This window comes from Podarcis pityusensis (genome assembly GCF_964106645.2).
Source record: "Podarcis pityusensis genome assembly, chromosome: Z".
In the NCBI taxonomy this organism is placed as follows: domain Eukaryota; kingdom Metazoa; phylum Chordata; class Lepidosauria; order Squamata; family Lacertidae; genus Podarcis; species Podarcis pityusensis.
The window spans coordinates 3,820,292-3,842,838 of record NC_138044.1 but is presented as its reverse complement, the minus strand read 5'-3'; the positions used below and the strand labels follow the sequence as shown (position 1 = coordinate 3,842,838).

The window sequence follows — 22,547 nt, the reverse complement described above, 5'->3', positions numbered from 1 at the left end:
TCTCTGCAACCCTGCCTGGAGATGTTGAGGACTGAGTCTGAGACCTTTGCATGTGAAACAAATGCTTTTGAAAGTCACAAGTGCAGGGTTTTGTTCTGTGCAGCTGAAAAAAAAGGAGGTGAGGAAAAGATGCTGAATAGGCCCCTCTGTGTGTGTGTTTCTGTGTGTCCGTGTAGGCGGGTGTTGTGCAATGACAGAGGAAATGTGAGCAAAATAGAAAGCAAGAGAAGTAGGGGAGGGTGTGGGAAAGGAAGGGAGGCTCAGTGCGGAAGGGAAAGCTTGATGAACGTTTACAACTTTTTGCACACTTCTCCTTCTAGCAGCACCCTGCCAGAAGAACCTGAAAGATGGCTGAAAGCCAGAAGAAAGGAGGTGGCTTTAAAAGTAAGTAGCCAGCAGAACAGCACAGATTTGAACTCTGATGCTTGCTTAAATCTGAGTGCCTTGGAGGCTGAGCCTGCAAAAGACATCAGGAAAGAGGGGTTGTGCAGGAGGTGTGCAGGGGTCGCTTCTCCCCAAACCTGTGTGGTGGCTTAGTTGCCAACTTTCCCCCACCCACCAATGGGGCTCCTGTGCTTTTGAAAACCAGTGCATGGCATATGGAAATCAACAAGAGAAGTTTTCACCCATCCTGGAAACACTTGCTGCACCTGTTGCATTTTCACCTGTTTAAAGGCACAGGACTCCTGAAAAGCGGCTCTGAAACAAGAAAAGGCTGCATGAACGTAGGAATCTGCTTTATACGAAGCCTGGCCACTGGCCCATCTAGTTCAGCCTTGCCTACACCATGAGTGTCCCGTGTGGCACCTTCTAAATTCTGCTGCTTATGGCTCCCATCATCCCTTTCCTACTGGGGGTGATAAGGTCTGGAGTCCAGGAACATCTGGACAGCACCTGGTCTACACTGACTAGCGGAGGCTCTCCAGGTTTTCAGATGAGGCTCAGGGACTGAACCTCGCAATTTCTGCTGGCAACACAGGTGCTCTGTCACTGAGTTGCACTCATTAAGGTTCCAGTCCTCATCAGGGCTGATGTAAATATGAACAAAGGAAGGCTGCTTTATCAAACCAAATCAAACCAGAGCCAATCTAGTAGACTAGTGTTGTCTTCCCTGACTGGCAGTGGCTGCCCAGGGTTTTAGAGAGAGAAGGAGATTCATCGGCTCCACCTGAAAATGCTGGAGATTGAACGGGGGACCTTTTGCATGCAACACTTTTGCTTTGTCGCTGAGCTGCAGTCCTTCTGTGAGAGGCGAGCCCATACTGTTTTGGGGCTATTGCAAATGTAACTCGAGCGAACTCATTGTATTTGACATGAGCAGGTGTCAGCTGCTAGCTCAAGAGACGATGTACAGGGGTCTGATGCCTTCATCTAGGAAGTGGGTAGATAATATATGAGCTGTCGCTTGTTTTCTTACAGTGGTCTAGATGCACCGCCACACACAGCTGACAGTCTCCACATTACGTCCGGTGGGGCGGGACGGACAATGCATCCATGTCACTGTTAGACAGCAGCACACGCTACAGCTCAGATATTATCTACCCATGCCCTGAATGAAGGCATCTCAGTCCACTGGACCTCATTGAGACAAAACTCCACAGCAGGTTCCTGTGTGCCTTATGCTATTTTCAGTGCCTTTCATTTTTTTTGGAGTGGGATCTACTTTGTGTGATCTACTTTTTGGAGTTAAAGTTTTTTGAACTCCATCAGAACAAACAACAGATATGGTGCTGTGCAGATTTTACAATAAACAGACAACAAATCCCTAAAGCTTCTTTGCACAGGCAACCCACATTCTGCAACTAATAAAAGCAGACCCTCCAAGTGCCCCTATTTTCCTGGGACAGTCCTGGGTTTACAGAAGCTGTCCGAGTTTCTGATTTGACCCAGGATGTCCCGCTTTTCCTTAGGATATCCCTATTTTCATTGGAGAAATGCATGGAATAATGCACCCCCCAAACCAAATAAATAAGTAACTATACAACCTTTATAAGACATCTGATGGCAGCCCTGTGTAGGGATTTGTTTTTCATGTTTAATGGGTGTCATATAAATGATAAAATTATTATAATGGAATAGGACGTTGCTATTTTCATTGGAGAAATGTTGGAGGGCATTTAAAAGTTGGCATGTACTGGGCTGGCAAGGGCAGAATTATGTGCACTTGCACAAGGCGTAGGAGCAAAGAAGCATGTTGCAGCCCAGCGTCCTCAGCCTTCAAAAATTGATCCACCTCCGATCCCTTTCAGTTTTTACCAGGTTTTATTGCCCTGCTCTTTCAAGGCTGTCTTGAGCTTCTTGAGGACTAGAAACTAAATAATTGGGCTAATCAGAGCAGAAGCTTTAAAGACACTGAATTGTGGTCCCAAGGGCACCAGTTTCTGCAGAAATGTTGATCCCCTTAGCACAGATTGCACCCAGCGGCTGGTAGAAGGTGGAAGGTGTTAACATGCAATTACCAGTATAGCTAGCATGGAAAGAGACAGGGGTGCAGTTAATGGTTTATGGGGAAGGATGGGAGCCCCTTTTTAGAAGACAGTATGCATCTCTTCATGGCCTGCTGCACCTGGGGGGCTCCTCCTGCTGACCTCTCCTCCAAAGACCTGCCCTGAGGCACAGCAGCTGCACTCGATGCCTCTGAACATCATTGCGGAGACTGGAGGAGTCACTCCTCGTGACTATATCGGCATGTAATCAGTTGTTCTCTGCAGCTGGGCCAAGAACCACACTTTTCCTTCGCAGCTGTTTGTGTTTTGCTGTGAGAAGAGGGAGGGCAGTGACAGCAGGTGTCCCTTTGCATAGATTTCTGAGGCTGGTTGGCCTGGAAATTTCTTCCCAGCCTTCCCTGAGGGATTATTTATGCCTGTGTCTCCACCCGACACAAACCAGTTTAACAGCCCCCCCCCCCCCCCCGATCTCTCATCTCTTGCCAGTTTGGTCTCCCTTCTTAGGCTTCTTGACTCTGGTATCTCTCTTGCCAGTGTGGCAGGCCCAGCTGAGTTCAGAGTGGAATGAAGCAAGCACTTCATGCCAGCAAGAGAATCACATTTATTTTACCGTTTCTGTACAAACAACCCCAAAACACACATCCCCATAAGTAGAAAACTAGCACGCGAATGAACAGTGTGTTTAATTCTTTACTTGCAGGGAGGTTTTTGAAATGTAGGGGATCAGTGGCGGAGGGACCCTCCTATGGTGCAATTGTTCAGTGTGCCTGGCTGCTGGTTCAAGTCCACCCAGGGACGGCATTGGGCAGGATTCCTGCATTGCAAGGGGTTGAAATAGATGACCTTCAGGGCCCCTTCCAACTCTATCATTCTATGATTCCCTTCCTGCAGTCAGAAACAACACAAGTCATTCTACCGCTTTAGGAGTCTAATTCACTAGGAGGAATGAACAGACTGTCCCTGGTAAATAGGGAGAGTTAGTATATGAAATTGTGTTGTGGTCTTGTATATCCCCAAACATTGGTTTATTGCATTTCATATCCTACCTTTCTTCCCAAGAGCTCAGCGTGGCATGTAAACTTCTCCCGCCTTTCCCCATGTTTCATTCGTTCAGCCCGGACACTGAGGTCTAGCTCTGAGGCCTTCTGGCAGTTCCCTCACTGTGAGAAGCCAAGTTACAGGGAACCAGGCAGAGGGCCTTCTTGGTAGTGGCACCCGCCCTGTGGAATGCCCTCTCACCAGATGTCAGAGAGAAAAACAACTATCAGACCTTTAGAAGACATCTGAAGGCAGCCCTGTTTAGGGAAGCTTTTAATGTTTATTAGGTTATTGTATTTTAGTGTTCTGTTGGAAGCCGCCCAGAGTGGCTGGGGAAACCCAGCCAGATGGGCGGGGTATAAATAATAAATAATAAATAATAAATTATAATTATAATCCTCACAACAACCCTGTGATGTAAGTTAGGCTGAACGATAACAAGTGGTCCAAGTTCACCCAATATTCCACGCTGCGTTAAAACAATACAAGTGTAAAACAATACAAGTGTTAGTATTTTTTTAATTAAAATGTTAACAAATGTTATGGGGAGGATCCTATTGGTCTCAAGAGCAGATGTGCCATGGCTACGGTAACTTAATTGATATTGGTAGGCCTACTCTGAGTGGGGCTTACTTGGATACAACTCAGAGCGGTGGGGCCCGTTTCACTGCTTGAGGCGAAACAGGAAGTGCTGTCTTGCCCAGCCACTGCTACCACCCTGTGCCCTGCTGGGTGGCACCAAATTCAGGCAAGATCGCACCCAAATCTCACCCAAAATAGGAGCCAGTGGCAGTGGTGCTTCCCTGCCAGTGATGGCGGTGGTGGGGCAGGCCACAGGAATGCCACCTGGGGGCATGGGCATAGCCAGGAGGGCAACTGCCTTCCTAAATCAAGTAAATAAATAAAAATACTTATTTCGGTAAAAAATAATTTGGCTCTGCCCCCCTAACATAAAGCCTGCTTCCCTAATATCCCCCTAATCCTGGCTATGCCCGTGTCTGGGAGGCTGCCTCACCCTGCCCAATGGCTGGGCCATCTCTGCCCTTTCCTTAAACCCTGGGGAGCTGCTGACAGTCAGTGTAGACAATACTGACCTAGACAAACCCAAATGCTCTGACTCAGTATAAGGCCGTTTCCTATGTCATTTGCTTCCTACGTTGCTATAACATGGACCCTGGTTTCCCAGGTTCTAATCTGGTCCAAGGTGACCTAAGGAACTTTGCATGTGGGTCTTCCAAACCTCAATCCTAGTTTGATATTCTCATTGGCACTAACTAATACAGAATCTTCTGGAATGTGCCCTCTCAAAACCACCAACCGTCTCCTTGTTTTGCTTTCTCCAGAATTATTTAGGTTTAAAGGATTTGGGAGCTTGAGTAGCATTCCACGGACGTTCACCTTGCGGCGTGTCTCTGTTGCTCCCAGCACTCCACAGGCCCCTGGAGGGGGGCTCCTGTCCTCAAATGGCTTCTTGGCAACCACCATTGAAAGCACGCAGGACGACTTGAATACTGTTCCCAAAAGTCCGTCCCCATACGCTCGGTCATGCGACATGTACAGCCACATGGGGACTATGCCAAGGAAGTCGAAGGCTAAGGCCAAAGACAAAGGCACGCCCAAGGAGAAGGATCAAGATGCAGGGTCACAAATTGGCCTGGCACCTGTTCCCCACAAAAACTCTTCTTTCGTAGCTAAGGAAGCAAAGCAGAAGCAAAAATTGCCTCCACCCAAAGCCGACCACAGTCAGGCCCACACCCAATATGTGAGGCCCACCACCATGGTCAACTCCTCAAACTCTTTTCCAGAGCACAGGCAAGCTTCTGCTGCAGGACTCCGAAAGGAAACAGTGAGGAGAAAGGAGGACTTTCTTCAGGTGCCTGGGAAGTCCTCCTCCAAGAGAGCGCAGGACGACTTGAATCCTGCACCCAAAAGCCCATCGCCGCATGCCCGCTCATGCGATATGTCCAGCCACGTGGGGACCATTCCACGAAGCAGTTCTGGAAAGTTGAGGGAAAAGGCCAAAGGCAAAGGGGCCCCTCAGGAGGCTGAGCCAACCACCGCCCCAGAGCCCAGCTTGATAGCTGTGGCGCCTTCTCCCAGAAAAGATGCTCCTATGATAGCTGTGGACACAGAGCAGAAAGCAAAAATGCCCCCATCTGAATCCAAACACAGCCAGGCCCACTCCCAAACCATGAGGCAGGCTGTTGTGGTCAACACCTCAGACTCTCTTCCTGAGCCCAGGCAGACTCCTGAGGGACCCAAAGAGAAGACGAAGAGGAACAAGCAGGACTCTCCCCATGTGCCCAGGAAGCTCAGCTCTGAAACTGTGCAGGACGACTTGAATACTGTGCCAAAAAGCCCGTCCCCGTATGCTTGCTCAGGTGATATGTACAGCCACATGGGGACCTTGCCAAGAGCCAACTCTGGGTGGTCAAAGAGGCAGTCCAAAGAGGAATCAGTGAGGTGTGAGCAGGATTCTTTTCAGGTCCCTCGAAAAGCTGCCAATATGGAAGCTCCCAAAGAACCTATCCTGTCTGGAGGGCGAGCGCCTGGAGAGGAAGCCCTTCAAGAACACTCAGACAAGAGGTAAGACAAGAGAAATAATCTGTGGCTGAAGAACTGCATTCAAGGAACAGCAGCTCTCAGGTTGTATTTCTCTTGGATAGGGGCTGCCAAAGTGGCTCCTTCCACATGTGACTGGCTTCTGTCTCTCATCAGCCCCAGCCAGCATGGCCAATAACAGGATTGTGGGACCTGTAGCCCAAAAACACCTAGGGGGCACTACCTTGGCTAGCCCTGTTGTGGGGCAAAACAGAGGCAGGTAACCTCCAAAGGCAGAAAGTGCTGTTTGAAAGCTCATCGTACACTCAGATAATAGGGAAGGGGCCTAGTTTTTGCAGATCTTTTTCCTGGCTTTTGAAGTGGGCACTGTTACAATATCAGGATGCAGTAGATTAGATCTTAGCGTGTGTGTCCACAGTGGCACACCTTCATTGCACACTGTGTTTTTGAATGCTGTAGTTCAGTTCTTGTAGGTCTGTGGTGCATTCAGTTCACTCCTTTGCTGTTCTCAGGGACAGAATATTACTTAAGATGGGAGCTGCCATGTTTGTTGATACAGTTTTTGTCCTGTACAGTGGTACCACTGGTTGCAAACAGGATCCGTTCCGGAGGCCCGTTCACAACATGAAAGGAACGCATCCCGCAGCAGTGCGTCGGCACACGCGCGGGTTGCGATTTGCTGCTTCTGCATATGCGCGTGATGGCATTTTGCATGTCTGCGCATGCGCGAGCGGCGAAACCCGGAAGTAACCCTTTCTGGTACTTCCGGGTCGCCACGGGATGCAACCTGAAAAAACATAAAATGAAGCAAACGTAACATGACATATGACTGTACATGTTTCAAGCATGGGGTGGCAGTAATTTTTTCTTCTCCAAAGTGGGCACAGGGGAGGAAAGCTGAACCTCCTCCCCACCTTCCTTCCCTTCTCATCCATCACCTCAGACGTTTTCCTTTCAGGCCAGCTCTGATATTGGAAAGCTGCCTCAGGGGTCGGGAGGTGATTGGGGAGGAGACACCCAAACCTCTTTTATTATAAAAACCCAGGGAATGGGTCCCCAGCCCATACATGCACATGGTGGAGAAGCGGCACAGTGGCACCAATTTTCGGCAAGACCTCACCGAAATTGCAAGAAATCCTGAGAACACTGAAATATTTCAACCAATACTGGAGCCACTTCTGCGCCAGTGTTGGTGCAGGTGGGGGGGCGCCCTGGGGGTTTCAGCTGCCTGTGGCAGCCCCCTCAATCCGTTTAATGGCTTAGCTTGCTCTGGAACTAAGTGGCATAAACTGGAAGTAGAATATAAAACTGGGGGAAAGGGACTGATTAGGAGCCAATCACTCCAGATACCAATATTTGGAGGAACTGTGTGAGAATTGGCTGGTATAGACAGGGCAGTCTTAAGCATATCCGGCGCCATGGTGCTCTCTTCCTGCAGAGGCTTGGGAAGGGAGCTGCACGCTCACGAGCCATATAGTTGGCAGGGCGCAGCTGGCGGGTGTGCAGGGAAAGGGGAGGCTGCCGGCAAAGCCGCGCAGCTCCCCCACTCGCTAGGGTGCCCCAAGAGGCCAGTGCCCTGGCGCAACGAACCACTAACACCAGTGGGGAAGACGGCTCTGGGTGTAGATGAATATGCTCATAAAAGATGGGTAAGAACATAGCTCAGTAGCAGAGAACATGCTTTGCCTGCAAAAGCTGTCAGGTTCAATCCCTGATGCAGGGCTGGGAGACGCCCCAGCTGAAACCCTGGATTACTGCTGGCAATCAGGGTTGACAGTGCTAAACTGGGCAGACCAGTGCTGTGACTTGGTATTCTTGACTTGGTCCCTACATGATGGAAACAGAGTTAACATCAGGGCTGGCTTTTCTTTATTTCAAACTGCCCTTCATCAAAACAGATTCTGTGGTGGTGTGTAAAACAACAGAGATAATATTTTTGGTAGTGTGTAGAATGTGGATTTCTCATCATTCAAGCCCAGATGTCAGATTATGAGACAAATACGGACCGTGCATCCTGAAGCCAGAGTTGTGAGTGCTTCTGTAATACTTATCCTGAGCCGGGAATCGCAAATGTTGTTTACTGCAGATTCAGGGGCCAAGCTTATTCTGTGTGATTTCTGGATAGTTCTTATTTTCTACATAACTGACTGTAAGAGGCAGGCGTGTGACAATGGGGTGTCCTGACTCCTTCGTGGTATGTGCTTTGTGCGTATTCATTTTGCACAAGGTTTGTGCAGAGGTCACACGATGTCTGCTCCTCATCAAGCATTCAGTGCTCCATGCTCTAGTAACTTTGAGATTGGATTGTTGCAGTGCACTCTGCATGGGGCTATCCTTGAGGACAACTCAGAAACTTCAACTGGATTAAAATGCAGTGGCTAGATCAGGGGTCCCCAAACTAAGGTCTGTGGGCCGGATAAGGCCCAAGGGACTCATTTAACTGGCCCACGGCAACCCTCGCCACCCGCTGCCCCCGCCCTCTCTTACTGGCACTGCGCTGCGTGGCTGCCCACTTCCAGGTTGGGGGAGCACCGGAAATAGCTTGTGCACATGCGCAAGCGTTATTTGTGCATGCGCAGGTGTTATTTCCGGTGCACATCCGGGTTGGAGGAGGCCCGTGCACATGCACACAAGCTATTTCCAGTGCTCCTCCAACCTGGAAGTGCGCCGGAAAGAGCGTGTGTGCACACGTATGGGCACGCGCTCCCCCGCCCTCCACGCAATTGGCGCTGGAGACACCGGCCCGAGGCGCAGTAAGTTTGCTGACCTCTGGGCTAGATTATTGGCTTGAGTTGCCTTTAGAACCCATAGAACCCTGTTATAAAACAGCGGCATTGACTACCAATTGAGTTCCATGCCCAATTTAAGGTGCTCCTGTTAGTGCTTAAAGCCATAAATGACTAAGGCCCCAAATACCTGAAATACTGCCTCCTTCCCTGCAGTTTCTCCCAGGTTTTAAGATCAACAGAGGGAACCCTCTTGGTAGGTCCACCTCCCTTGGAAGTCTGGGGTTAGATGGAATTCCCGGTGTGAGAGATGTGTCTGTCTTCTTCACAATACAGCTTCCCGTGAATACTGAACACGCACCTCTTTACCCTGGTGTTTGGATCTGAGAGGTGCGTTTTCAGGGTCTGCCCTATTCCTGTAATTGTAATTATGTTTTAATTGTTTTTAATTTTGAATTTTAAGTTGTTGTAACCTTCCCTGGGACCAGCAGGTGAAGAGAGGTAATAAATTTGATGAGGAGGAAGATTATGGTAATTTTTCCTGATTTGTTTGCATGAATGTTTGTATGCCTCCCCACCAATCAATTATTATCCAGCATTTTGAATTCATTTCCCCACCCCATTCATAACCAGAAAAAGTTTTGGTTTTTTGTGTTGTTTTTTTAAAAAAGATTGATTTATCATGGATAGGGTAGTCAGGGGATATTGACAGAAAGAGAAGTGGGCATTGTTGGTGTTTGCTTATTTGTCCCATTTCTGGAAGAAAAGTAGTCCAGTGAACATGATCCATAGTCACTGTTTTCTGTCATCATAATGATATGCCCGTTAATTGCTCCCCTATTTGCATTATGTTTCCTTTGCAATGAAATGAATAGTGTGGAATAATGTAGTTATAACATAGTTAATTATGCAATCAGTTACATAAAATTTCACCATAGTGAACATGGAGACGTATAACATAGTTTTTTGTTGTTGTCAGAAGTCAAACTGCAGCAGAAACAGAAACAATGGCATGTGCAGCAAATATGAATGGAAATTTATGCCTTCTTGCATCCCTAGTTTTGCCAGTGCTTTGATATATTTTAATTGCACAAGCTTAAATTTAACTGTGGAAAGTTTGTGTGTGTGTGTGTGTGTGTGTGTGTGTGTGTTTAAAAAGGGTAGGAAGGGGCAGGAGATGCAGGGACCCCTGCTCACCCCCTAACAACACCCATTACTTTTTAATACGCTCCTGTCCTGCAGCAAACTATCATAACATGCCCCTTCCTAACAGCTCTCTCAGATATACATACAGAGAGACAGACAGTTTGAGGTTTGTTTTCTCAGGCGGTTCATGTTATGGAAAAGCCTCCACGCAGGCAGCAGATGCCAGAAGTGTGCTAATGAAGAGGAATTTCTCTCAGTTCTCCGGCCTCTGCTTGGCTCTGCATTCCAGGGAGGGAGGGAGGAAGGAAGGACATGGGCTTTGGGGAGGAGAGACAGAGACCAAGAGGGAGGGACTCCTGTTCACACTTCCACAAGTTCACTGCCGGCAGAGCGAGAGACCGGAGCGGCTGAGAAACCTGCGCGGTCAAGACAGTGAGGGAGAAAAGCATATTTTCCTCTTGAGGTTCAACAGCACAGGACAGATGATGACAGAAGTGGGCAGGCGATATCACACCAGGTAAGCAAGACCAGCCATCCTGAGAAGGAAGAGGGAGTTGGTCAGACTTGGAATATAGGGACATAGGAAGCTGCCTTATGGTCCTCTTCCACTTGTCATTGTCCACACGGACCGGCAAAATCCCTCCAGCATTTCTAGCGGGAAAGGGCCTTTCCTAGTCCTACCCAGAGATGCTGGGGATTCAAGGCATATTGGGCATACAAAGCATGTGGTCTGGCTGCCACCGAGCTACGTAGCACCCCCACTTAGTGACATAGGCAGTGTGCATTCCTGTTTGCCCTGCATCCAGTGCGCTCCCACCGCTGGCTCAAGAAGAAGTTTATATACAATGTTAGTTGCAGCACATATCTATCCTGTTTTCATTGTTTTTTTAAAATGAATTACAGCATTTTGATGCATTTCCCCACAATTCAGCTTCACTCTGAACTGGACAAAAGAACAACCTAGCTGTGTTTAAAGCCAGGGATATAACCTGAGTCAGACCACTGTCCCACTAAGCTCAATATCGTCTTCTGTTCTACTCCGGGTTGCAACAGCTCTCTAAAGTTTCCAACAGGGGTCTCTTCTACAGAGGCCACAGACTGAACTTGCAAAGTATGTGGGCTGCTGTACCGGTGAGCTTCCGCCTGTCCCCATTTATATAGACTGCCTCTGCTTTTCAGCTGTGTCGGGAAGGACAATAAAGTTTTCTGGCATATTCGAGACTGATCTGTGGTGGCATAAACATTACCAGGCAAAAATCTACTTTGTCGGAGGTGTTTGTAGAATATTAATGCCCACACTTAACTTTGCTCACAGGGTAGAAAAGTGGCAATGGTTGAGAAAAAGAGGAATTTGGTGTAGGTATACTTCTCAATCTGAAAGTCAAAGGTCTTGGTTTGGCAAAACTGGCAGAGTGGGAACATGTCCGCCCTAAATGAAGGCACCACATTGTGCGAGAGAGTTGTGGGTTCCTGACTTCCACCCTTCCTTAATCTTGGGATATGTGTGGATAATGTTTTTCTTGCAACGCTTGGATGGGATGGATGTCTAATAGCTGGATAAGATGCAAATCTGGATTCTTTGAAAAGTGATGTGTAGATATGCATAAAGATGGGTAGATATAGCTCTGCCTATTATGGAGGAATGGTTGATAAAACTATTGGACTTACTGTAGCTGAAATGGCAAAGTTAACATGTTTAATTAGATAAAAATCATTATTGACATTTATTAAGAATTGGAAATTTCTTTTGGACTTTTCACGTGAAAGAGAAAATGAACTTGGATTTGAAGATTGAAAAAATACTGGCTTATAAAAAAATAGAATAGCTGAATGTTAATGGGTAAATACTGTATTTAGCTGACAGCCAGAACTGGAAATATTTTTTTTATCTTTTCCCATTTCCTTCTCTCTCTCTCTCTCTCTCTCTCTCTCTCTCTCTCTCTTCTCTCCCCCCCTTCTCTTTGTTCCTGTTCCCTTTTATATTAGATTTTTAAAGTATTTATTTTATTCTGGTGTATTATAAAAAGATACTTTGTATTGGGTATGAACTTTTGTATATCTTTTGATAAGTGTCACTGAAAATAGACCTTAAAAAGTGATGTTGTAGACATTTTGTTGGTCCTTTTGTGCGTCCCAAATTGGTCTTTGGTAGTAATCTGGGGACTCAGCTGGATTGGTAAAGAAAAAGCCATTTGAAAAACAATAACATAATTTTATTAATCTAGATTTCCAAGGCAGCCTACAAAAGAGACCCATAAAACAAATATAAAACAGATCAAAAACATCAGAAACGAAAGCAGTTATCGTAGCGATTTATATGTGTTGTATATGCGATAGAACACTGTGCCACCAGATGGCACTGTGGAGTCCCATCTTTCCCTACCAGATTTCCCTGTTTATATTTACAACGCATTTCACTGAAATGCTTCTTTCGTGTGTCTAGATCAGGGGTCAGCAAGCTTTTTCAGCAGGGGGCTGGTCCACCGTCCCTCAGACCTTGTGGAGGGCTGGCCTGTATTGGGGGGGGATGAATGAATTTCTGTGCACCACAAATAACCCAGAGATGCATTTTAAATAAAAGGACACATTCTACTCATGTGAAAACACCAGGCAGGCCCCACGAATAACCCAGAGATGCATTTTAAATAAAAGGACACATTCTACTCATGTAAAAACACACTGATTCCCGGACCGTCGGCGGGCCGGATTTACAGGGTGATTGGGCCGCATCCAGCCCATGGGCCTTAGGTTGCCTACCTCTGGTCTAGATCCAGCCTGGGTCATGCCTAAATGTAACTGTTAAATATGTAGCATTAAGTGACTTATGTGTGGGCTGACTCATTGTGGGTCATTCACCACAGGTAGAATTCTAATGCAATCCACGTGAAATTCGCCACTTCTAAGTCCCATGAAAAGCAGTGGGACCTGAGCTAGCAGCAACTAACTTCATCCACCAACTCCAATAGGACTTCTGTCATGCAGCTAACATTTCACTGGCTCACAGCCATTTCTTTTTCCAGCAGAGACAGTTTGTACACTGGAGTCATCAAGCTGCTGAGTAATAAAGCAGTGAAAGATGGAGTGAGGTGCATTCGTGAGTCAGCTAATCTTTTGCACACCGGTTTTAGCTGCATATTGGGCTGATGTTAGTGAGCAGAGTGCATAACTGAGCAATATTCCCATGTAGGATTTTGCCTGCTAACACCGTACAGCTGAGTTTTCCTCCCAAAGATCTATTACAACCTATGGGCTGAGGAAGCTATTAGATCTGTAGTTGTTACTGGATTCCCAGTTCATGCTGGGCCAGGTGGGAGTGGCTCTTGGGTTTTTGGGGGGCCCCTTAAGAACATCCAAACTCACCCTGCTAAGTAAGGTTGAGTAGCGGAGGGTGTTGCCTAGTTTCTGTGGTATCCAGGAGTGCCAACTTGGCCCCAGGGTGCCCAGGGCTGTGGGTGCCATGCAGTGTGTGTGGCTCTGGCACTGAAATTTGTGGGTGCATGGCACCCAGGGTCCCAGGGAGTTGGCACCTATGGTGGCATCTTCCTACCATTATCAGTCTTCTGGTTTAGATTCTCCACTAAGTTTTTGAGGAAGTACAGACTTCCTAGAAACGGGGGCGGAACGTCACTAAGTTAAACTAAGCTCCTGCCCTGAAGGGAGGTATACTGTTTCCTCCTTAGCCAACTTATCTTCACACCATCATCAGGTAAGATCTGTGCGAAGCTGCAGTGTCACCATAAAGTGCAATACTGTACATTTAAAATGTACATGGGGATGAATCAAGAATTGTAGAGTTGGAAGGAACCACGAGGGTCTAGTTCAACTCCCTGCAATGCTGGAATCTTTTGCCCAATGAGGGGTTCAAACCCACAACTCTGAGATTAAGGGTCTCATGCTGTACTGACTGAGCTACTCTCACTTCTAAGACCTATTCATTATTACCTTAAATCCCATTGGTTTCAGTGGATCTGTGCTAAGTACAACTTTGCACTTTATCCAATACTTGTCACGCCCATTAACTTCTGTGGATCTACTCTGAATAGGATTAACATTTGCTACAACCCTAAACCTGGAGTCAACTCATGGTATATTTCTCCCCAGTCACCCAATAACTTCGTCTTTATCTTCTCTCAGTATTAATCTTTACAGCAGCCCTCTCTGTAAAGTAGGCCAGTATTGTTATGTATTTCCATATTGAATATGAAGAGCTGACGCTTAGCTCGTGGTTTACCGTAACTGAGAACTGAACTACATGAATAATTGCAAATACAACATCTGGAACCCTGTGAAGGTAAACACAGGTATTGTACTTCAGTGTGGGGGAGGGGGAATTGCAGCAGGAAGATGGCAGAAAGGAAAAGCGTTAAGCAAAAGGGTTAAGCACTCATTCTTCCCACCCCAGCACCTCTTCTCAGCTCTAAGTCAGCTGTTCCTTGAAGGAAGGGGACTGTGGGAGTTTCGCTGCGCACACTTGTGTGTAATGAGTAGCTTTCTTTAGCTACTCAGTGGTTTTTCTCCCCCCCCCAAAAAAATTATTCCTTTTATAACACAAATAAAAAACACAGACAGAAAAGACAAACAATACGCACAAATTCTTGTCATATCATTATTTTCCTAAACATTGTTAAGTTGGCTTCCCCAAGTCCTACCTATCTGATTTTCATTTTACTTCATCTTTAGCAGTTTACATATATCATAATTTCTAACCATCTTTTTTATCATATTTAAAATAACTTCACATTTTATCACTTACAAATAATACTATTTTAAAATACCCTATCTTCTACTTCTAATGCTACAGCCTATATCCACTTCCAAAGCTATTCTAAGCTTTAAATGTTAACATATTTTTTCAAATATTCCTTAAACTTCTTCCAGTCTTCTTCCACCGTCTCTTCTCCCTGGTCTTGGAGTCTCCCGGTCAGTTCGGCAAGTTCCATATAGTCCATCAATGGCTTTTCAGCCACATCACATGTAGGAAGCTGTAGCAGGAGCAGGGCAACAGAATGTTTCTGAAGATGGTTGGTACAAAGGCGAAAGAGGGTTTTATTAAACGCTCTCAATTTAATGGAACCTCCAGATGTCCTTCTGTTGTGCATTTGTGATGGTTTGTGCTCATCATGATAGTATTGCGCTAGATTGATCCGACTTTTGTGCTTGCACACGCAGAGGTATGCGGGTTGAAAGACTGCTTCATTTCCAATCAGTGCATGCCCTGTCATTTCCTACCAAAATCCTGTAACTTTTCATACCACAAATGTTCTAGGTTGTTGCTGTTGTTCTTTCACAAGTTTTTTGGGGGCTATGGCACAAAAGTGCCCCTCCAGATGGCAATAAAGCAGCGCAGAAAAACCAGTCCTGGGAACTGTAGTTTGTTAAGGGTGCTGAGAGTTGTTAGGGGACCCTTCACAGAGCCACAGTTCACAGCATTCTTAACCATCTACCATTTCCAGTATTCTTTTGGTGAAGCCATGGCTGCATCGTAGTGTTATGAGAGTGTTTTAAAGGCATGGTCAGGTAGAATTCAAGGCCTCTTTTAATTGCCCATGACTTTGGGAGGGGATAGGTGCACATCTCTATAGTTTGCAAAACTATCTGGGAAGGGCGGGATATAAATGTCAATTAATAAATAAACTTCTGAGGTTAAAGGCTGAACTAGATTTGATTATATTCCAGTACAGTGGTATCTCGGGTTACATACGCTTCATGTTATAGACTCCACTAACCCAGAAATATTACCTCGGGTTAAGAACTTTGCTTCAGGATGAGAACAGAAATCGGGCGGCAGCAGCGGGAAGCCCCATTAGCTAAACTGGTGCTTCAGGTTAAGAACAGTTTCAGGTTAGGAATGGACCTTCAGAACGAATTAAATTCTTAACCGAGGTACCACTGTATCTAGCCCTTATGGGCAATATCTTTTTAAGCTGGTTCTGGGGACTCTGAGTCAGATCAGGGCTAGCGCTCAGGAGTATTTTTATCCACAGCAGATAGCAGGTATTTGGCAGTTGGTTCCAGTTAAAGCCCGCTGACTCACCTGGTTCCCTAGTGCCACGGTCCCAATTCACCTCCCTCCCCAGTGCTGGTAATTTGATTTTGAAAAATCACTCACAGGAACGTTAACCTTTTCCTTTCCCTGCTCCTCTTTCTCTGCCTTGTCCTCCTCCTTGCAGCCCAACCGCCTGCCCTTTCCCAGCCATCTAGGGGGCTATATTTGTGCTTTTCCTTTGACAGTTTGTGCTGCTGGCTCCCTTAAGGACAGCTCTCTCTCTCTCTCTCTCTCTCTCTCTCTCTCTCTCTTTCTCCCTTTCCCTCTCTCATAACCTTAAGGCTTGATAAAGAAATGTGGTGATGTTGGGCTGGGGGAACTGACCCACCTTTTCATCTCAAGACCGTTTGGGGTTTCCCTTCCACCAACGGCTGAGTGGCTGAAGAATCTCTCTGTATGTGTCTGTGTGCTGCAAACTTTTTTAAAAAATACATGAGTCTGAGTCAGAGAAAGAAAGAGATCGGTTGTGAAGGGCAAGAGAGAGCTAAGAGTCTGTAGGTTACTATTTGAAAGATGCAGGAGGGAGAGTGAAACTTGAAAGTTAAACCTCCATGTGGCTAAATCCAGTTTACCCTCTGTAATCAAAAGACACGCACATTGGGTTGTTGTTTTTTAAAGTTAGTCCCCTTCATGAGTGGCACTGAACACTGCCTTTTTTGTCTGAAATGTGCTAACCTGCTTTACAGCGTTGTTGTGAGTATTGCATGAATGCCCCCAGCCAGCATGGCCAGTGGTCAGAGATTATAGGCGTTGTGGAAGGCCATGGGTACCCCATCCCTGAGCGAAATGTTTGCAAAACAAAAGACTGTTCTCCAGGAACAATATTGTGATATGTTCTTGGAATATGGGGAAACTTTTGGACATAGGCACTTTATCTTACTCTTGGCATCTCTTATTCTTGAAGACAAGACTAAACACAGTGATGTTATCAGTTAGCAGCTACATACAACCCTCTCTCTAGGGTTCGTCTCTAAACTCCCATCCCAATGCTTCCTGTAAGGAAATGTCTCTAAATTACTGCAATCGCTACACAGCCTTTCTCACAAAACCTTCTCACAAGAGGTTTCTTCCATTTTTGCCAAGTCATTATGGCAGATAATTTCTCTAGGAACTTTCTAGCATGGCAAAATTGCTCTATGATTCTCAGCTACAGTTCATCCCTTGTTTTCTGTAAGATTCATTAAGCATTTGCTGGTCCTAAAGCAAAGAGGGCCCTTTCAGATAAACAGGTTGTTGTTTTTATCTCAGTAACACAAAATTGTTACTATGCTTTGTAGTAGACCTTGCATCACCCCAACATTAGTTGTGCAGTGCTTTGTATAAGCGGGAGTGTTTGATCATGGATCTGCTGCCAAGGTTTAAAGGTGGAGTCTTTCCTCAGCTGGGACCTCTATCACAATCCTGCCTGATGGAGAGGTCTCAATTCCAAGGGAGGGACAGAAGCTCCTGACAAGTTATTAGGTATGAGAAGAAGGAAGAGGTCTAAACTTCAAACAGTATGCTGGGGGAAGTGGTTCATTCCACTTGCTGTTGTAATCTACACCTCCAACCAGAAAATGGCTTTCAGAGATGGATCATGCACAACTTCTTAAAAGGCAGGTTTATTTTTATTTATTTACTTTTAATTTATATAAACAATAATAGGCTGCTTTTTGTGGCATAGTCAACCCAAGGCAGCTTACAGCAGTACAGAAAAAATATGCACCCATCTCCCTGATTTTTCCAATGAAACAGCTTCATTTTAGGCAGTCTTATTGCAGCTGAAAAATGCCTTCCACGTTTCGCTGTCATGCATCACACATCCAAATTTACCTTTGCGCTGTGCTTTCTAGGCACAGGTCTGGGCTTTCCATATCTGAGCTGTTGCTTTTTTTTTTTTTACCACTGAATTGTAGCAAATGGCAGTCTGCTGGAAACCCAATTGCTATTTGTTTTGAATTAGCAGTAAAACATTTTCCCCCTATCGAAAGAGCCAGGACGGGAGCAAAAAACCCCTGCTTGGATGCAGACCTGGAAAGCTCAGACCTGTGCTTAGAAACATGGCACAAAAGGAAGCGTGGACAAGCCTTTATTCATGCCCATTCATTTCAGTGGGACTACTCTGAGCAAGCTTAACATTAGGTTCACCCACACCCCAGCTTTCACTTGTTGCATTTGTTTTGGAAGGAAGGGAAACAAAAGGAGTCCCAGTCAGCCTCTCTTTTCACTCCCCCCCCCCAACCAACACACTCCCCCCTAACCAGGTGTTCTCACACTTAAAACCGATGTCTCTCCCCCACTCCCTGCCACTTCAGTTCAAATATGGAAGAGCTCTCAGAAAACTGCACAGGCTTTCTCATCCTTGCCCAGCTCCACACCTGAGCTTCCAAAAGGGCCCAGGCAGGGCCATAACAACTTGGCCAGCTGGTGCTCCCAGGCTGCAGAGCCTACTTCCAAACAGAGTACTGGAATTTATCCCAGGCACTTTGACCGGCTAGGGGGAAAAAAGAGAGAGAAAGTTTAGTTTCATTCAAGAATCCCACGGGCCATTCATTCGCATGACTCCCTGAACATTGCCACAAGCCGGCCTCATCTCAGGATGAAGTCACAGCCAAAGACATCTGCTTACAGTTAGAAGACGGAAAGGGTTATTTATAGTATTTTCATTCTTCCCTTGTGGCAACTGAGTGGAAGTCCAAGTTGGCGGGGGGGGGGGGGGCCTCACTGGTACTTAAGATGTAACTGTTGCATTTTACAAGCTGAGGGGCCTTGTGTCTTTACAGGGAGTTCCTTAAGACCGTCTTAAATTCTGTTCCCCAGTTGCTCTCATGCTCCCAATTTCCTGCCTGGAGCCCTCACTCCCTCCTGCCCTGGAATTTTTCTCATGGTTCTCCCCAGTTGCTGTCCTTGCAGCGTGTGAAACAAATTCCCCCCACCAGACAGCTGGCAGGCTATGAAAGAGGAGGCTCCAAATTAAATGGTGCTTCAGAAAGCCCATATCTGAGAGTCAATCCTGTGAAAATCACCCCGTTTGAAGCTGGCAATCACAGCCACCTCCAGTATGTTTTTCCCAGCCCCGTCATGAGCTTGTGTTGTGCATTCAACGCTCCAAAACTACAGTGTACTGGGCAGCCCACCATGCCATTCTCACATTAATTCTGTGCGAGAAGTTTGCAAATAGGTGCACTGTCAAGAGTTCACAGGAAGGATCTTGCCCGGAAGCAGTGACTTGGCAAGGTGGCAATCTGCCCTCGGTATCTGCCCACAGAGGAGGTAGCTAGATTAGAAGCTATAATGTGCATATGGTAATGTATAGGAAGTTTAAATAGGAATACAACACATCTCACCCTAGTGGGGAAGACTGTGACCAGGTGAGCTGAGTACCTGCTGAATGTGCTGTCCCTCAGATGCCAATGGTTGATGGGCAAATCTCCTCCTGCTGTCGGTTCTTTAGCCTTAAAATTGATTTTGATTCAATAGCCTTTCCTAGGACTGTCCTTTGCAAAATAGGACACATGGCTACCCTAGACTAAAGTAAAAGGTAAAGGACCCCTGGACGGTTAGGTCCAGTCAAAGGTGACTGGGTGGAGCACTCATCTTGCTTTCAGGCCAAGGAAGCCAATGTTTGTGCTTTCCGGGTCATGTGGTCAGCATGACTAAACTGCTTCTGGCGCAACAGGACACCATGATGGAAACCAGAGCACACGGAAACGCCTTCCTGCCACAGCGGTACCTATTTATCTACTTGCACTGGTATGCTTTTGAACTGCTAGGTTGGCAGGAGCTGGGACAGAGCAACGGGAGCTCACCCCATCGTGGGGATTCAAACTGTCGACCCTCTGAGGCTCAGTGGTTTAGACCACAGCGCCACCTGCATCCTAAACTATAACCCTGTGCTCAAATATTTGATTTGAATTTGTTTGTTTTTTAGACATGGGCATGTATATTTTAAGAATCCCAAAGTCAAAAGATATGCTCTGGGTGTTATTGCTGTAGTATAGTGGTACCTCAGGTTAAGTACTTAATTCTTTCCGGAGGTCCGTACTTAACCTGAAACTGTTCTTAACCTGAAGCATCACTTTAGCTAATGGGGCCTCCTGCTGCTGCCGCGTCGCTGGAGCACGATTTCTGTTTTCATCCTGAAGCAAAGTTCTTAACCTGAAGCACTATCTCTGGGTTAGCGGAGTCTGTAACCTGAAGTGTATGTAACCCGAGGTACCACTGTAATCATTTATCTTCTAAGAAAGATAAGATGGTGCAATCTTTAATATTTAAACATCAGGTGCATTTGTGCCTGACAAACTGCCCGTGTCCACTTGGCTTTCTGATGGGCAGGGATCTCTCCAATTTCAACCTCATTTCAAAAGTTGCTTTTGCAGCTTTAGTGCCTAGTGTTTCCCTGTTCCCTGGAAGCAGACATCCCTTGCTTCCATCTGAGTGTTCAGCTCCATTCAAAGCAAAAAGTGGTATTGGGCGTGAAGATTAATGCTCATCCACACTTGTGCTTGTTCCATGCCTGTAAAGCATGGGGTCAAGAGGCTCTGGATCAAGGATGCAATGGTTGCTGTTTTTAAAAGGCACAACTGTGCCAACCTTTGTTGCCGGACATAAACAAATCACCTCTTGTTCTCATAGTATAGTCTTTATATATAATCATAGGGTGGGGAGGGGCCTTGGAAGTACTGCAGTCTAATCCACCCCCTGATGAAAACCAGGGATCTTGCAACCACAGCGCCCCAGTAAAAGAAACCTCTCAACCACCCATGTTCCCCAGCTGAGCAGCTTTTACTGTGAAGGAAGCTCTTCCTGATGTTTAGCCGTAACCTGCTTCCTTGCGAAGAAATTAGTCCATGATGAGGTGTAGTGGGGCTGAGAGCAGGCACCCTTTGGCCCCAGCAAGCGTGAATGGAGGCCTTGTCTGGCTCCTGACCCCAGGATCCGGTGAGTTATTTTCAGTCATCTTCACCAACCACCCTTTTCCGCACTGCAAGGTGTTCCTTCATGTTCCCGCCATTCGGGAACATTTCAGGGAAACAGATGGGAGGAGGGCAGAGCAGGACAGGAAGGGCCAGCGGAAACATGTGCATCTAGATCCGTGTGCTCCAAGCTTCCTCCCCATTCCCAAGGGAAGCTGGGAAAAACAAAAAAACACCCAACGCTGAGTCAAAATATGCGTCACCCGGGGACCAGTAACGCTAAACGTTGCTTCAGTGCAACTGTTTATGAGCAGTTTAGGCCAACGGGATGGAAGAACCTGTCACTTTCAGTTGCTCACTATCTCTAAGTGCCCAAGTCTTAAACTGAGACCATCATATTTCTGCATCAGTTTGTGATTTGTTTGTTTTTAAGCTCTCGTAGAAACTCAGCAGCCTCTTAGTGCACGTTTCTTGTAGTATACACAATGTTGTTGTTGTTGGAGGAGTTCTTCACAAAATTTGGAAATGTGTAGATTTAAAGGACAGATTGTTTTGGGTAAATTATAGTCTTAACTTGGGATAACTATGCTTCAGGATAAGTATTTTCGGGTTGCGCTCTGCGACAACCCAGAAGTAACGGAGCGTGTTACTTCCGGGTTTTGCTGCTCGCGCATGCGCAGACGCTCAAAATGACATCACGCGCATGCGCAGAAGCAGCGAAACGCGACCTTACGTTCTATTCAGGATGTGAACAGGGCTCCGGAACGAATCCCGTTCTCATCCCGAGGTACCACTGTAAAAGTAAAATGTGAAAGGAACAGGATTTGTCCTCTGTTTATGGAGAAGGAGCAGGCTTTAGGGGAAGAGCTGTAGCTCAGTGACAAAACATCTGCTGTGCACACAGACGGTCACAGCTTCAGTCCCCAGCAGCACCTCCAAGGAGGGCTGGGAAAGATTCCCTGTCTGGAACCCCAGGGAGCTGCTGCCAGTCAGTGCAGACAGTACTGAGAATGGTGTCTGACTGAGTGTAAGGCAATTTCCTACATCACATGCTTCCTGTGATTTGAACCCTGGAGTCCCCTCAAAGTATCTGCTTTATATACATTATTTACACAATGGGCTGCACGTGATTGGCTAATTCCAGAATTCTCCTGTAGGCCAATCAGGTTGTGGATTCACTTCCATCTGGAGCTGGATTGGGTGGCTCCTGCAGACCAATCATACTGCTGCATTGTTCTAGGACCAATAAGACTGCTGCATTCTGGATCCTATTCAACTCAATACATAACAACCATGTTCTAGTCTTGTTACTCTAGCCTTATAAACAAGTCAGACAATTGCGCCATCTAGCTCAATATTGTCTGCACTGACCGCTAGTAGCTAGACCCGGGTGATACATCACTCAGGACTGTTATGATGGCTGTTTCACCTGGCACTATATTGCGAGTGAAACAGCCATTGCTCCTGAGTCCCCTCTGCCACCAGAGCCCAGTGCGCTGAGGGAAAAACAAGCTGCAACTGGGTGCTGGAGGCAGAGGGACTCAGGAGCAATATAGTGCTGTGTGAAACCACCATCACGCCCTGGTCATCATACAACTGAGGGAGGAACAAGGTATATTGGGGCCAGGACCTGTGTAGCTTGTTCCCAGGAGGAAGAGGCAGCCTGTCTGCCGATGCCAAGGCGGCA

General features: G+C 46.5%; 1 protein-coding gene across 2 annotated transcripts in view; it reads left to right on the top strand.

Annotated features, from left to right (window-relative positions):
* Positions 1-275: 275 nt before the first annotated feature.
* The window catches only part of SH2D3C (SH2 domain containing 3C), a 72,318-nt gene continuing 50,046 nt past the window's right edge, over positions 276-22,547 (top strand). The window contains exons 1-2 of one of the 2 annotated variants that reach the window (XM_080990833.1): positions 276-384; positions 4,829-6,071. In XM_080990833.1, the coding sequence (XP_080846959.1) occupies positions 348-384; positions 4,829-6,071 (1,280 nt within the window). In that variant the 5' untranslated portion in view covers positions 276-347. Of the gene's footprint in view, positions 385-4,828; positions 6,072-9,984; positions 10,437-22,547 lie in introns of those variants that run through there. The other variant, XM_080990834.1, reaches the window with a different exon arrangement.